Source organism: Macrotis lagotis, chromosome 2, assembly GCF_037893015.1.
Source record: "Macrotis lagotis isolate mMagLag1 chromosome 2, bilby.v1.9.chrom.fasta, whole genome shotgun sequence".
In the NCBI taxonomy this organism is placed as follows: domain Eukaryota; kingdom Metazoa; phylum Chordata; class Mammalia; order Peramelemorphia; family Peramelidae; genus Macrotis; species Macrotis lagotis.
The window spans coordinates 23,965,415-23,978,895 of record NC_133659.1 but is presented as its reverse complement, the minus strand read 5'-3'; the positions used below and the strand labels follow the sequence as shown (position 1 = coordinate 23,978,895).

The window sequence follows — 13,481 nt, the reverse complement described above, 5'->3', positions numbered from 1 at the left end:
TCTTTCAAAGCTGTTTTTCTCCATGCGATCATTGAATAAATCGTTCTCTCAGTTCTGTTCTTGTTGCTCAACATCAGCTCCTGGAGGTCTTATCAGTTTCCTTCAATTTTGCTGGAGATTATTTCATGTGGGGTTCTGACCATTCTCCATGTCATCAGCAGGTCTATTCGCCTTTGTACAGGCATGGAATGGTAACATTGGAAAGGATGGAAGTAGCCTTTCCTGATCCTCTCAGTTAATGCGTCATTGCTCCCCTGTTCCCCATTCTCCACCCCATCACTTTGTCTATATATTTATTTAACTAAGAACTTGTGGACTCTTGCAATAGTAGGTAAGTTCCTCAAGGGCAAGGACTTTTTTTAACTTTATTTTCCTCAATTATATGCAAAATCAAGTTTCAATATTCACGTTTAAAATTTTTGAGTTCTGAATTCTCTCCCTCCCTTCCATCCCTTATTGAGAAAGCAAGTTATTTGATATAGGTTAGAAATGTAGAAAAAATCATTATCACAATAATTATGTTGTAAGAGTAAACAATCTACCCCCTCAAGAAAAGAGAAGGGCAAGGATACTTTTTAAAAAAATTTTATCACCGGGGTGGCTAGGTGGCATAGTGGATAAAGCACTGGCCTTGGAGTCAGGAGTACCTGGGTTCAAATCTGGTCTCAGACACTTAATAATTACCTAGCTGTGTGGCCTTGGGTAAGCCACTTAACCCCATTTGCCTTGCAAAAAAACAAAAAAAAAATTTATCACCAAATTGTTGCTTTGAGACTGACATATAGGAGGCACTTAATATATGCTCAATCTACTAAGGAGTCTGGAAGACTTGGGTTCAAATATCACCTATAACATTAACTTTGTGACCCTGGGCAAGGCACCAAACACTCAGGGCCTTGGTTTCTTCCTCTAAGATGAGGGGGTTGTTGTCAGTGGTTTCTAAAGGTCTCTTCCAGTTCGAGACACAGGTCACTGGAGTCTCATCCAATAGTGCTAGGAGAGACACTATCCCCTACTTCTGCACTCGGGGCAGCCCACATGGAAAGTTCCCCATTTACTTCTGGGCCACATTCCCCAAGGGGACACTGATAAATTTCTCCATGACCAGGAAGAGAGATTCAAAGTTATGTCCTATGAGACTGATGAGAGTAGGAATGTTTACTCTAAGAAGAAATGTGGGGGACATAATAGCTATCTTCAACAGAGGTGGGTAAACTCTGTATGGCCCTACAAGGGAGTCAGAGGTGAAGGGTGACAGTTACAACATGTTGAAATCAAAAGAAGAGGGATTGGATTTGGAGTCAATCAACCCCATTTGGAATCCACCTTGGATATGACCTGTGTGACCTTGGGCAAATTACTCAGATACCTGGGCTTTTGTTCCCTCCCCTGGTCTTTGCTGTCTCTCCTAGAACAAGGGGCAGCTAGATGATGCAGTAGATAGAACATCAGCCCTGAAGTCAGGAGGATGGGGATTCCAATCCAGTCTCAGGCACTAGACACTTATTAGCTGTGTGTCCTTGGGCAAGTCACTTAACTCTGATCGCCTCATATCCAGGGCCATTTCCAGTCTTCCTGATCCATATCTGGTCACTGGACTGTTAGGTCCGGAGGAGACAGTGACGCTGGGGACCTAGCACAGCACCCTCCCCCACTCAAATTCAATTCATACGCTTGTCATGGCATCACGTGCCTGATGTCATGGCCTTCTTTGAGAACCAAGGACAGACATCATCATGGTCATCATCTGAAATCTCAATGCTAAACTCAGCCTTGGACACTCAACACCTCTCCCCCCTCCTTCAGCCTTTATGGACCTGCAACTCAGCCTGATCTGAACTCCATGAAACAAGATTCTTCCCCAAGTTTCCTTTGGTGTGCTATCTTCCCCCCATTAGCTTAAGTCCCTTGAGGACAAGGACTGTCTTTTTCTGGTATTTCTATCTCCAGTGCTTAGTATAGGGCCTGGCTCATAAGTGTTTAATAAATGTTTATTGAATTGAATCAAACCTTCTTAGCAGAGGCATCATAAATCACAAATAATTTCTAAAGGTCTCTTCCACCTCAACATGCTATGATCCTAGTTGGCTCCATACAAGAACTTTCCAATAATTACACAATTCCTATTCTTTGGTAGTATCTTTCTTTGGACTTGAACAGCTCTTATATTAAAATTATCAGTCTTTTTAAATAAAATTTAAGCAAACAAAAGCAGTTATAAAAATAATCCAATATTCTCACATACATTTATGAATATCAAGGGCATATTTTGGGATTACAAAAGGTAATATTTATTTTCTTCCTCAATCGCTAGGTTGACTTTCACAGCTTATCTTTATACACATTGGAGGAAAATAAAAAGGCAAAGGGAAAGAGGAAACAGGATTCTTTTTTTCTTGCCTCTTGCTTGAGCTGCCCTAGGGCTGAGCTTGCAGGTCTGCCATCTGGGGTTATTGGAAGCTCTGGTTGCTCAGTAGTAAAACCTTAAAAACAGTGCCCTTCATTACAGAAGGAATAATACACCTTGGAACTTCTCCTAGTCATCAGTTTGTGCTGTAAACCATAAAGGTCAATGGCCCTTTATAAGAGAATAGGAAATTGCCTCATTTTCTTTCAAAAAAAACCCTCTACCTATCTCAGAGATAATAAACCCTTAGGTGTCCTTCATCAATCATTCCAAGTATCCAGGATGCAAATGAAAGACAGGAGAAGGGCACAGGAGGGGGGGGAGGAAGAGGGTCAGTCCTTAATCGATTAAAAACACAAAGTTCACCCATTTCTACAAATATTGTTTATTACTAAGACAAAAGTAGTAATTTTTTTTGCAAGACAATGGAGTTAAGTGACTTGACCGAGGTCACACAGCTAGGGAATTATTAAGTGTCTGAGGCAGAATTTGAACTCAGGTCCTTCTGACTCCAGGGCCACCTAGTTGCCCAAGACAAAAGTAGTATTGATCAGGGTCAGTAGACTTAAGTTTAAGCCCACCTCTGACACTAATTCATTAGGTGACTCTGGGGCAAGCCACTGTCTTCTCTGATCCTGTTTCCTCATCTGCAAATAGGAATGTGAATCCTCATATGACCTACTCCTCCCAGGGTTGGTACTTTGTAAACCTGAAAGTGTCATGGCATCACAGGCTCCATTCCCACTAAAACGTGGAAGGAGTTCATTATTGGTGTTATAATGCTGGCCTGTTTGTGACCCTTTTTTTAATTCTACTCAAAATTCTCTCTGCTTCTTCCCTTCAGTGGTCCCTCAGGAACAGGCAGGGGATATTCATCCTGGACCTGGTCTTTTGCCAAAATCCCCAAGTCATCCATCAAAGGCAAGAAACAAAGTCAGCAAGGCCAAGATGATAGGAACACAGTGCCTTATGTGCCATCTGAGTCCTTCAAGGAAATGCAATCATTTTACAGATAGCATCTCACTTGTGGTCACTGCATTTCCCTGAGGCAGGCAGCAAATCACCATCATTAAGAGAACAAGATTTGAGTTTTCACAGTAGCAATATGAGCGGATGGCAGAAGCACTGGGTAGAAGTCAGAAGACTCTGGCTGTCCAATGCTGGTTCCCTACCTTCTTAAGTTGTTATTTGCCTGGACCTGTTAACATGGGCTGAACATTATAAAAGTGAAAAATGAACCATATATGAGGATCAAAATTGAAAAGCTTGGTGTCATGAATCAGGAGAAAATGAGCCCAGGCTCTTAGTCCAGTCTAATTAGGGTAAAGGTCTCCAGGAGAAGCTTCTCATTTGGTCTCCTTTCTAATTGTTCCAATCTTCCAGTAGGCTTTGAGTGGGAAGACATGGTCTTTAAGTTGAAGACTAAGAATTAATGTGCTACAAACATCCTCCTCACATCACAGAAGCTTCTGTTGCTTTAAAGTAGAATAGGTAGATAGTCAATGGAAAGAAAAATTAAATTTCTTTCATGTGAAGAAGTGCTCTCCTAATGAGCATCCATCTTCCATTTGCTGCACTGCTTCTATATAGAACAGTACACAACGTAATTGCAAAAGGACCTAACTGAGAGCTAGTAAGGGTCAGAGATAGGATATTTAGACAACCTGTACTTTCTGCAGTAAATCGATCACCCCTTGTTTAGGAAGGAACATCACCTCATCAGTGCTCTGACACCAAACCTCAAAATGGCAGGGCTGTTCCAAGGCTCTCTTGCCAGCTATCACCACGAAGGGGTAGCCAAGTTTATTGGCATCCTTCAGTCTGTTTCCAATGGTCAAATGTGTCCTGTCATCGAGCAAGACCTCCCCCCGCAGGTGGGGCAAGGCTTCAGTGATATCATCGTATAGAGTCTCCGTCAATTTGACTGCCATCTCCTCCCTGCTGCCCTTTTTGGGAGGAATAAGGCATACCTGGTAAGGGGCAAGCAGACCAGGCCAGCGGATACAGTCTTCTGTAGAAAGTACTTCGATGGCTGCAGCTAAGATGCGGCTCACGCCTAACCCGTAGCACCCCATTTCTACTAGCGAAGGCTTTCCCTGAGAATTAACAAACTCAGCATTGAAAACAGAAGAGTATTTGGTGCCCAGGTAAAAGGTGTGCCCCACTTCGACACCTCTGGTTTCTGTCAAACTGCCCCGGCACACAGGGCAATTGGACTGCTGGGGCTCCAGCGTCTCCATGTTGGCTGTGAAACCGCAACTTGCGCAGATGGCCAGTGTGTCTTCTCCGATGCTCAAGGGGAGCTGAAACTCATGGGACATGGTCCCTCCGATGCTCCCCACGGCCGCCTGCACCCTGACGAACTGAAGCCCGAGCCGGTTAAACACCCGGCCGTAAGCATGGCACACCAGGTCGTAGGTCTGTTGAGCGGCTTCGGGGGAGCAGTCGAAGGAGTACATGTCCTTCATGTAAAACTCCCGGCCCCGGAGGAGGCCGAAGCGGGGCCTGGGCTCGTCCCGAAACTTCCGAGTGACCTGGTAGAGGAGGTGGGGGAGCTGCTTGTAGGACAGGGTCTTCTGGGAGGCCACCAGGCTGGTGACGGCTTCCTCGTGGGTCGGGCCCAGGCAGTAGTCTCTGTCCTGTCGGTCCCGCAGCCGAAAGAGCTCCGGGCCCACGAGGTCCCAGCGGCCGCTGGCCCTCCACAGCTCGGCCGAGCTCAGGGTGGGCATGTCCAGCTTCTGCCCGCCGATGGCCTGCATCTCCTGGTCTATCACGCCCACCAGCTTCTCCAGGGCTCGGACGGCGTAGGGCAGGTAGTGGTAGCAGCCGGGGCCGGCCGGGTGGAGCAGCCCGGTCCGCAGCATCAGCCTCTGGCTCTTGCAGGTGGGTTCGGACCCGCTCTCCGGTCCGGCCGGCTGGTCTTCTCGGAGGTTCTGCGGCTGGAACAAGCGAGACAGCGCCAGGCGCTTCGCCCTCCCTGGGGGGTGCTGGTACAGCCTGCAAGGGGGGCGCCGGGGCCCGGGGCAGCTGGGCAGCAGGCGCCCCCAGCGTCTCAGAAGCCTGTCCATGCCGCCTCAGGCGGAGACCACGCAGCTCTACAGGAAAGCGAATTAGAGACATTAAGCATTGGCTGGGGGAGGGGGGCGTGTGGACAAGGTCAAGGCCGGCCTCCGTGGCTCTGAGCCAGGCCCCCCGGTTCGGCTGCTTCCTCCTGTGTAGACGCGTTACAGAAGGAACCCCTCCAACTGCCCCCACGGAAGGGGCATCTGTGACTCCGCAGGGGCACAGGGCGCCCCTCACGAGGGCGGCGGCCAGGGTCGGGCCTGCCCGGCTCCCTGCAGGCGGGCGGGGCAGCGGCCACAGGAGCTGGGGGGCTCTGGGGCGCCCCCCGCTTGGGAGAGGGCCTGGGGCCGCCGCTGCCCCAGAACCTTCCACCAGCCCCAGGTCAGCCTGGCCCATGGGAAGGGCGGGGCCTGCATGGGCTCCACCCACAGGGGCGGGGCATCCCGGGGAGGGGGCTGCGTGGACTCCACCCCCTCACAGGGGCGGGGCATCCCGGGGAGGGGCCTCGGTGAGCTCCACCCCCTCACAGGGGCGGGGCATCCCGGGGAGGGGCCTGCGTGGGCTCCACCCCCTCACAGGGGCGGGGCATCCCGGGGAGGGGCCTGCGTGGGCTCCACCCCCTCACAGGGGCAGGGCATCCCGGAGAGGGGCCTGCGTGGGCTCCACCCCCTCACAGGGGCGGGGCATCCCGGGGAGGGGCCTCGGTGAGCTCCACCCCCTCACAGGGGCGGGGCATCCCGGGGAGGGGCCTGCGTGGGCTCCACCCCCTCACAGGGGCGGGGCATCCCGGGGAGGGGCCTCCGTGAGCTCCGCCCCCTCACGTGGGGGCGGGGCGGCCTGGGCCTCAGCTTCCCCATCCGGGAAAGGGGAAGAGGAAGCCCGGAAGCGGGCACGGGGGCCGGAAGCCCCCCCTCGGGTTCCGCAGCTGCACCACGGGGGGGGGGGGCGCTCCAGGGCGCCTCCGGGACCGAGGGGGGAGGGGACGAGTCACGGGGGCGCTGAGGCACGGAAGGGGCGCCGGCGCTCCCCCCACCCCGCCCCCTCCGCAAAGTCGGGGCCCCGCCCCCCGCGCCCACGCCCCCTCACCCTCACCCACCGTACGTCGCGGCACCGCCGTTCCTTCCGGAGGACGCATTCGCCGGACGTGGGAGGCGGGGCCGGCCGAGCGTTCCCCGCCTCCCACGGCACATCCAGCCAATCAGAAGGCTAATCCCGCCCCTTTCGGACGCTGAGGAAAGGCCGGGGAGGGGAAGAGAGAGGCAGAGCCGGCCCCTTCCGGAACCATAGAGACAGAGGGAGGAAGGGCCGTTCGTCAGCATTCGCCCCACCGGAAGTCCCCTCTAGGCCCCCGGAGGCCTGTATCGGTGCTTCCAGTCCATAGGAGCTTCAAGAGGCCCCGCCCCCTTCCGGGCTGCGTACAGAGCGGAGCGGCGACGCCACGCCCTCGGCGGGACGCTCGGGAAGCCCGGGGTTCGAGCCCTGCCTGGGATGGAATCTTTTTTCCTATTCTTAGAAAAACAAAATAAAATCCATCCATAAATACCATGATTTGTAGAGAACTAAAAATGGCCATTAAAACTTGGACCCTGAATTTGCATGAACTGATGCTGAGCGAGAGGAGCAGCACCAGAACATTGTGGACCCTGACAGCAATCTGGGGGGACGATGCCCCTGGATGGACTCGCTCATCCCATCAGGGCAACAAGCAGGGGCAATTTGGGGCTGTCTGCGATGGAGAATCCCATCTGTATCCAGAGAAACAGCTGTGGAGTTTGAACAAAAACTTACTATATAATTTTACTTACTATCTTACTATATAATTCTGCTTTCCCTTATACTTTATTTTTCTTCCTTAAGGATGTGATTTCTCTGTCATCACATTCAACTGAGATCAATGTATGCCATGGAACCAATATAAAGACTAACAGAATGCCTCCTGTGGGGGTGGGGTGGGGGTGGGGGAGCAAGAGCAGAGGGAAAATTGTAAAATTCAAAATAAATAAAATCTTTCTTTTATTAAAAACAACTTGGACCCTGAGCTCTTCACTATTGGAGGCAGGCAAGGGTCGGGGTCATCTAGAGAAGCTTCAATGCTCCCCTAGACCTGTGAGGACCTCGCCCCTTGGCCCCCTCCCCCTCCTTTGGGGGCATTTTGCCTGGCACCAGACCAGTCACTTCGTGTGTGTGTCTTAGAGCAGCTGGTGGCACAGTGGGTAGAGCAAGAGTGAGGAGGATGGGAGTTAGAATCCAGCTAGCTGAGTGACCTCGGGCACATCACTTAACTCTGCCCACATCCAGGGTCATCTCCAGTCATCCTGATTCATAGCTGTCCACTGGGCCCATTCCACTTCTCCCTATATTTCGCCCTTCTGCCCCATTTATTGTCTTCTTTTATCCCCCCCCCCCATTTCTTCAGTTTCATTATTTTCTCAGCCCCATTACCCAGTTCTGACTTGATTCCTTTCATCCTGGTTTGTCGTCTTCCCCGTAAGAAAACGAGGTCCTCAAGGACAGGGAGTTTGCTGTTTTGCTTTCTTTGTAACCTCTTAGATGACGCAGTAAGCCAGCACATAATTAAACTTATTGATATTAACTGAATGATACATTCTCTACTGGAGGACCATCCCATCGAAGCATGGAAGACCTTCTAGTTCCCTTACTACTAAATGGATACTAAAGCAGTAGCCCAAACTCATGAGAAGTTGACCAGCCCATCTCCTCCCCCTTCCCCTCATGTATCCTATCTCCTTTATTATGTTTATGTCTTTTGCAATATATTATTACAGCCAACTAAAATTCCTTCAGCAACATTAGACTTTAATTCTTCAAATCCCCAAGGGTTAGTAATTGCCTTGCATTTTCCTCTGCTAGGCAGGAAGACCACAATTCAAATCCAGCCTCAGATACTTACTAGTTCTGCAACTCCAAGCAAGAGGCTTATCTCTGTCAGACACAGTTTCCTCTTCTGTAAAATGGGGATAATGATAACACCTCCTTCCTAGGATTGTAGGGAACAACTGAGAGTGAATCTGTAAAGTACTTAGAACAGTGCCTCTAACATATAGGAATTAATAAATATTTGTTTCTTTGCTTTCTATCTTTTTCTTTCTTTTTTTCTTTCCTTTCTCCCTCTTTCTATTTTTTTCTTAAATAAATTTTTATCTTTACTCTAACAGGGTCTGATTGTACCCCATATGGGATCAGTTCCTACAACAATAATAAGTCATTTACTGACAGATTCAAATAAAAACTATTTCATTTTGGAAGATGTTTATGATCTGAATCTTTTGTCAGAGAAAAGTCCATTGGGGAATGGTTAAACAAGTTATGGTATATGAATATTATGGAATACTATTGTTCTGTATGAAATCATAGATGGTCAGACTCTAGAGAAGCATGGAATGAATTACAGCATCTGACACTGAGTGAAAGGAACAGAACCAAGAGAACATTGTTCACAAGAAAACATTGTATATTAATAGCAACATTGTGAGATGATCAACCTTGATGGATGGAGCTCCTCTCAGCAATTCAGAGAGCTCATGAATGGGCATTAGACTGGCTGTGGACGATGCTATCCCCATCCAGAGGAAGAAAAACAAAAACAAAACACACAAAAAAACCCTTTCAGAATCTGATGAACACTACTTTCACTTTTTAAAAAATATTTCTCATGTATTTCTTTCCCTTAGTCCCAATTCCTCCCACTCAAAATGACCTATCTATAAAGCCATTTATAGATGTTAATGTTTAGCGCAATGTTTAACACAAATGAATCTGACTACTGTTGAGGGGAGTGGGGTGGGAAGGGAGGATGGAAGGAAATTTTGTAATTTAAAAATATATGTAGGCATGGGGATGAATGTTGAAAAAGTTTCTTAACATGTATTTGGAAAAATAAAATACCAATTAAAAAAAAAGAACGTATTCATGATATGTTGACATGGGCTTCTGTGCAACCAGCCGCCAAGTCTTTGACCTCTTTCAAGTCTGACTTCTGACTCATATGTTCCATATTTTCTCCCTGTTCTGAAGTCATTCACTATCCTAATTTATATTAATTGAATAGAGAGGTTCTCATCCAGTGTTTGTAGCATTTTCTTACCTTTTCATCTTCTACTTAAAAATTGATTCATAATCTCTAATCATATTCATGGTGATCCTTTTGCAAATATTCATCACAAGCCCTCAGATACAAGAAGACTGATGACGGCTGAAAAGCAAAAACTGTGAAATGATGGTTCTTTTTGCCTTTGGACTCTTGATGAACCCAACTCTGCTGACACTCGGATCTTTCTTTCCATGAGATCTTTTGTGCTCCTCCCCCCAGAGCTGACCTTGCATTCATTTCTCATATATTCTGCACATGCTTCCATGTGGACACATGGGCTCCCCAGCAAGAATGTAAGACCCTCAAAGGCAGTAACTGTTTCACCTTGACTTTTGCCTTCCTAAGTGGTGCTTAACAAATTCTCATGAACAAATTGTCCTTTCCAACATTTTTGTAAAGCTTAAAATTGTACAGAAAGGGTATTATAATAATAATAATTAATAATAGAACTTTAATGTTTGTAAATTGAATTTTCACAATATCCCTCTGAGGCAAGGATTTCAGGTAGAACTAATCCCATCTTACAGATGAGAAAAGTAAGGCTGAGAGTTGTGTTTTGCCTGAGGTTACTCAGGTGGCAAGTGAGAGTGAGATAGAATTTGAACCCAGATCTTTATGGATCCAAGTCTAGTGCTCTGGCCATGACAAAATTTTACAACACCCCCAGGGTCCACAAGCAGGTCAGGAGTTATGGTTACACCAGGGCTTAGCATAGAGCCTGGTTCATAGTAGGTGCTTAATAAATGTTTGTCTGCTTGACTTGAGTTATTGGCAGAACCAGGACCAGAACCCAGGCCTCATTATTTCTGGACCATAGCTATACACAACAAAATTGTTAAATTGGAGGTTCTTTGGAATTGGGACCAGTAATCACCATCATTCCCAACACCCCCACCCCTATGATCATCAATATCATCATCATCATCATCATCATCATCATCATCATCATCTACCATAGTGAGTACAGAATGTCAGACCTGGAAGGAATGTCAGAATGTCAGAGCTGGGAGGGATTATAGAACTGGTAAAGTCAAAACTCTGAGGGGTCTTAGAATAGGGAATTTCAGCCCTGGGAGGAAGTCTTATAAGAGAGAAACTTTAGAGATGGCAGAGTCCTTAGAGTTACCCCTTTGTTTTGTAAATGAGGAACTAGGATTCTAGAGATTAGAAATTACTTATGCAAGGTCACTAGGGATAACCAAATACAGTAGGAGGAGGTTAGGGCTGGTGAAACTCTTAGAGAGCATCAAATCCCACACCTATATTTCACAGCCAGGCTCAATGAAGAGCAAGGATTTGTCCAAAGTCAAACAGCTATTGAGTGGTTGAGCTGGGACCAGAACCCATTCTTCCTGACTCCCAGAGCTCATCCCACTCTTTCATGATGTCTCAGAGGGAGGAAATTTAGCCTAAAGCCAACCTCAGAAGTCAGTGCAAAACTGAGGGAACCTTCCTGTAAACACCCAATAAACTGGAGCATGTGATTCCCTGCTGCTTCCCAAGGGGACCATAAGGATTAATTAGTTACCACTGCTCAAGTGCTTTGGAGATGTTTGGATGTATAAACACTCCTCATCCTTTGCTCTCTCCCTCCCTGAACAGTCTATAGCCTGTGAATCACCAGTGATAAAAACAAGCATCTTGCAGAAGAATCAATGCATATGTGTTTCTGGGGATGGGAGAAGCTCATGACATCTTGAAGAGAAAGCCAGGGTATCTTTGGCTAGACTCTTCCCAAGCTCCATTAAGTAATGCTTCACCATTTATCATTTTGTTTTCTTTCTGAGCCCTTTCTATCCTAACCTGCTCCTCTCTGTCAACCTCCCTCCTCCTCATAATCTTTGATCCAGGGACGTTGTTCCACGAACTCTCTTGGTTCTAGGCATTTTCACTGACTGCCCTTCAGACCTATAGAATGCTCTCCCTCCTCTGCTCTGATCAATGATCTCCCTAGCTTCTGTCAAATCTTGGCTAAGATCCTGCCTTTTACATTCTGGGCCTCCTTGATTTGAGCTCTTCTGAGACTATGTCCAATTTGTCCTTCATATATATCTCGTATGATTTGTATGTAATTGTTTTCAAGTGTTCTTCCCACATTAGCCCATGACGTTTTTGAGAAGAGGACCCATCTTTTGCCTTCTGTGGTATATCTACCACTTAGCACATAGTGGGTTCTTAATAAATGTTTGCTGACTTGCCAAAGTGCTTTTCCATAAGGCAGTCTTTTAAGGGAGGAGGAAACTAAGACCCAGGGAGAGGAAGAAATTTGCCTCAGGTCACCCATAATTATCTTTCAATACTTCAGTGGCTCTGTGATTGTTTTTCCCTCTAAGATATAGAGGCAGTCCAGCACATTCTCAACTGGGTGATTCTTGTCCATGTTTTTACATTAGTTCTCCACAGATCATCTACCCAATGCCTTAGAGGCCTTCTTCTGGGTCTTTTAATATGGCGTACATGGATTCCATTGCCACCTTGGGCAATCCATCTGTTATTTTTCCTTCTTACTACATGACTGACCGGCCTCCTTTCCTAGCTACAGATGCCCTTGATAGTGTATCTTATGTTGATTCTTGTATGTGAATCATAGCTGGTAATAGGCCCCAATCTCCTTATGTTTACTGGGCATCTCTCCCTTGTTCTGGGAATTGTCTGCTATGTAGATCCTTTTGAGGTTGTAAGACTCCATGATTTGTAACCTTAAACTATCACCAGGAGAATTTTGGGGGAAAAAAGATGGAGACTTGTGTCAGAAAGCAGCTTGGCATCACTGAGTGTTATTGTAATTGTTCAATTATGTCTGTTTCTTTATGATCCCATTTAGAATTTCTTGGCAAAGGTACTGGAATGGTTTGCTATTTCCTTCTCTGATATATTTTACAGATGAGGAAACTGAGGCAAACAATTAAATGATGTGGCCAGGGTCAACTCAGATCCTTCTGACTCCAGGATCAGTCATCTATCCATTCTACCACTTAGCCACTGAAAAGCATTGTAAGGTTTCCCAAATGTAATCCCATTCACTCTCTTCCTCCTATTCAACTCTGGCCTCAGCTCATTGTTCATTTGCAGTGCCTGAAAATGCAAATTCAATGAATCACCCAACCACATGTTTTGGTCTGGATAACATTGAACCACTTGGTTTTTCCAGTGTGTATTATTAGTCTTATGTATAAAGTGACCATTTCTCTCACTGAGGATGTGCTGTATAAAATTCTGAGGCTCCCCTATTATCCCTGTATAAAAGCATTTGGAGAGACTCACCATTGATAGAGAAGAATTCCTTTTCCTTTTGGATTTTACATATTTCATCAAAATTGAACAATAATGGCTCTTTGTCAGTCATAAAAGGAGATCTTAAAACCTTGGGCTTGATCATCATTTTTTCTATCTCTTCCCCACTATGCCCTTATCCTTGTCTGTCTGGTCCAAATTTGTTAGAAATCATCCAAAGATTAGAGTATGATGTTCTGGGAGAGACTTTTTGGGTAAGAGGTCCTTAAGCTTTTTTATATATCATGGACCACTTTGATAGCCTAGGAAATCCTTTCAAAATGATGTTTTTGTTGCCTACATTCAAAATGGAAGATAATGCTAAATTCAGTTAGAAGTTATGGGGTAGCTAGATGGTGCAGTGTATAGAGCACTGGCCCTGGAGTCAGGAGTACTTGAGTTCAAATCCGCCTTCAGACAATTAATAATTACTTAGCTGTGTGACCTTGAGCAAGTCACTTAACCCCATTGCCTCACCAAAAAAAAAACCTAAAAAAAAAAGAAGTTAGTGAAAACAAAGATGAAATTTTTTTTCCCTTCCAAATTCATGAACCCATTGAAATCTCTCCATAGAACCCTTGGGGTTTCATGAAAGAAACAAGAGGATTTTGCCTTTTCCAAATACAG

The 13,481-nt window shown here is 46.5% G+C and overlaps 1 protein-coding gene across 1 annotated transcript; it reads right to left on the bottom strand.

Moving 5' to 3' along the window:
• Positions 1-700: 700 nt before the first annotated feature.
• PARS2 (prolyl-tRNA synthetase 2, mitochondrial) lies at positions 701-6,625 on the bottom strand. The gene is made up of 2 exons (XM_074221349.1): positions 6,567-6,625; positions 701-5,502 (listed from the first exon to the last, which is right to left on the bottom strand). The coding sequence occupies exon 2, from the start codon at positions 5,473-5,475 to the stop codon at positions 4,063-4,065; it is 1,413 nt and encodes a 470-aa protein (XP_074077450.1). The 5' UTR covers positions 5,476-5,502; positions 6,567-6,625; the 3' UTR covers positions 701-4,062.
• Positions 6,626-13,481: the final 6,856 nt, after the last annotated feature.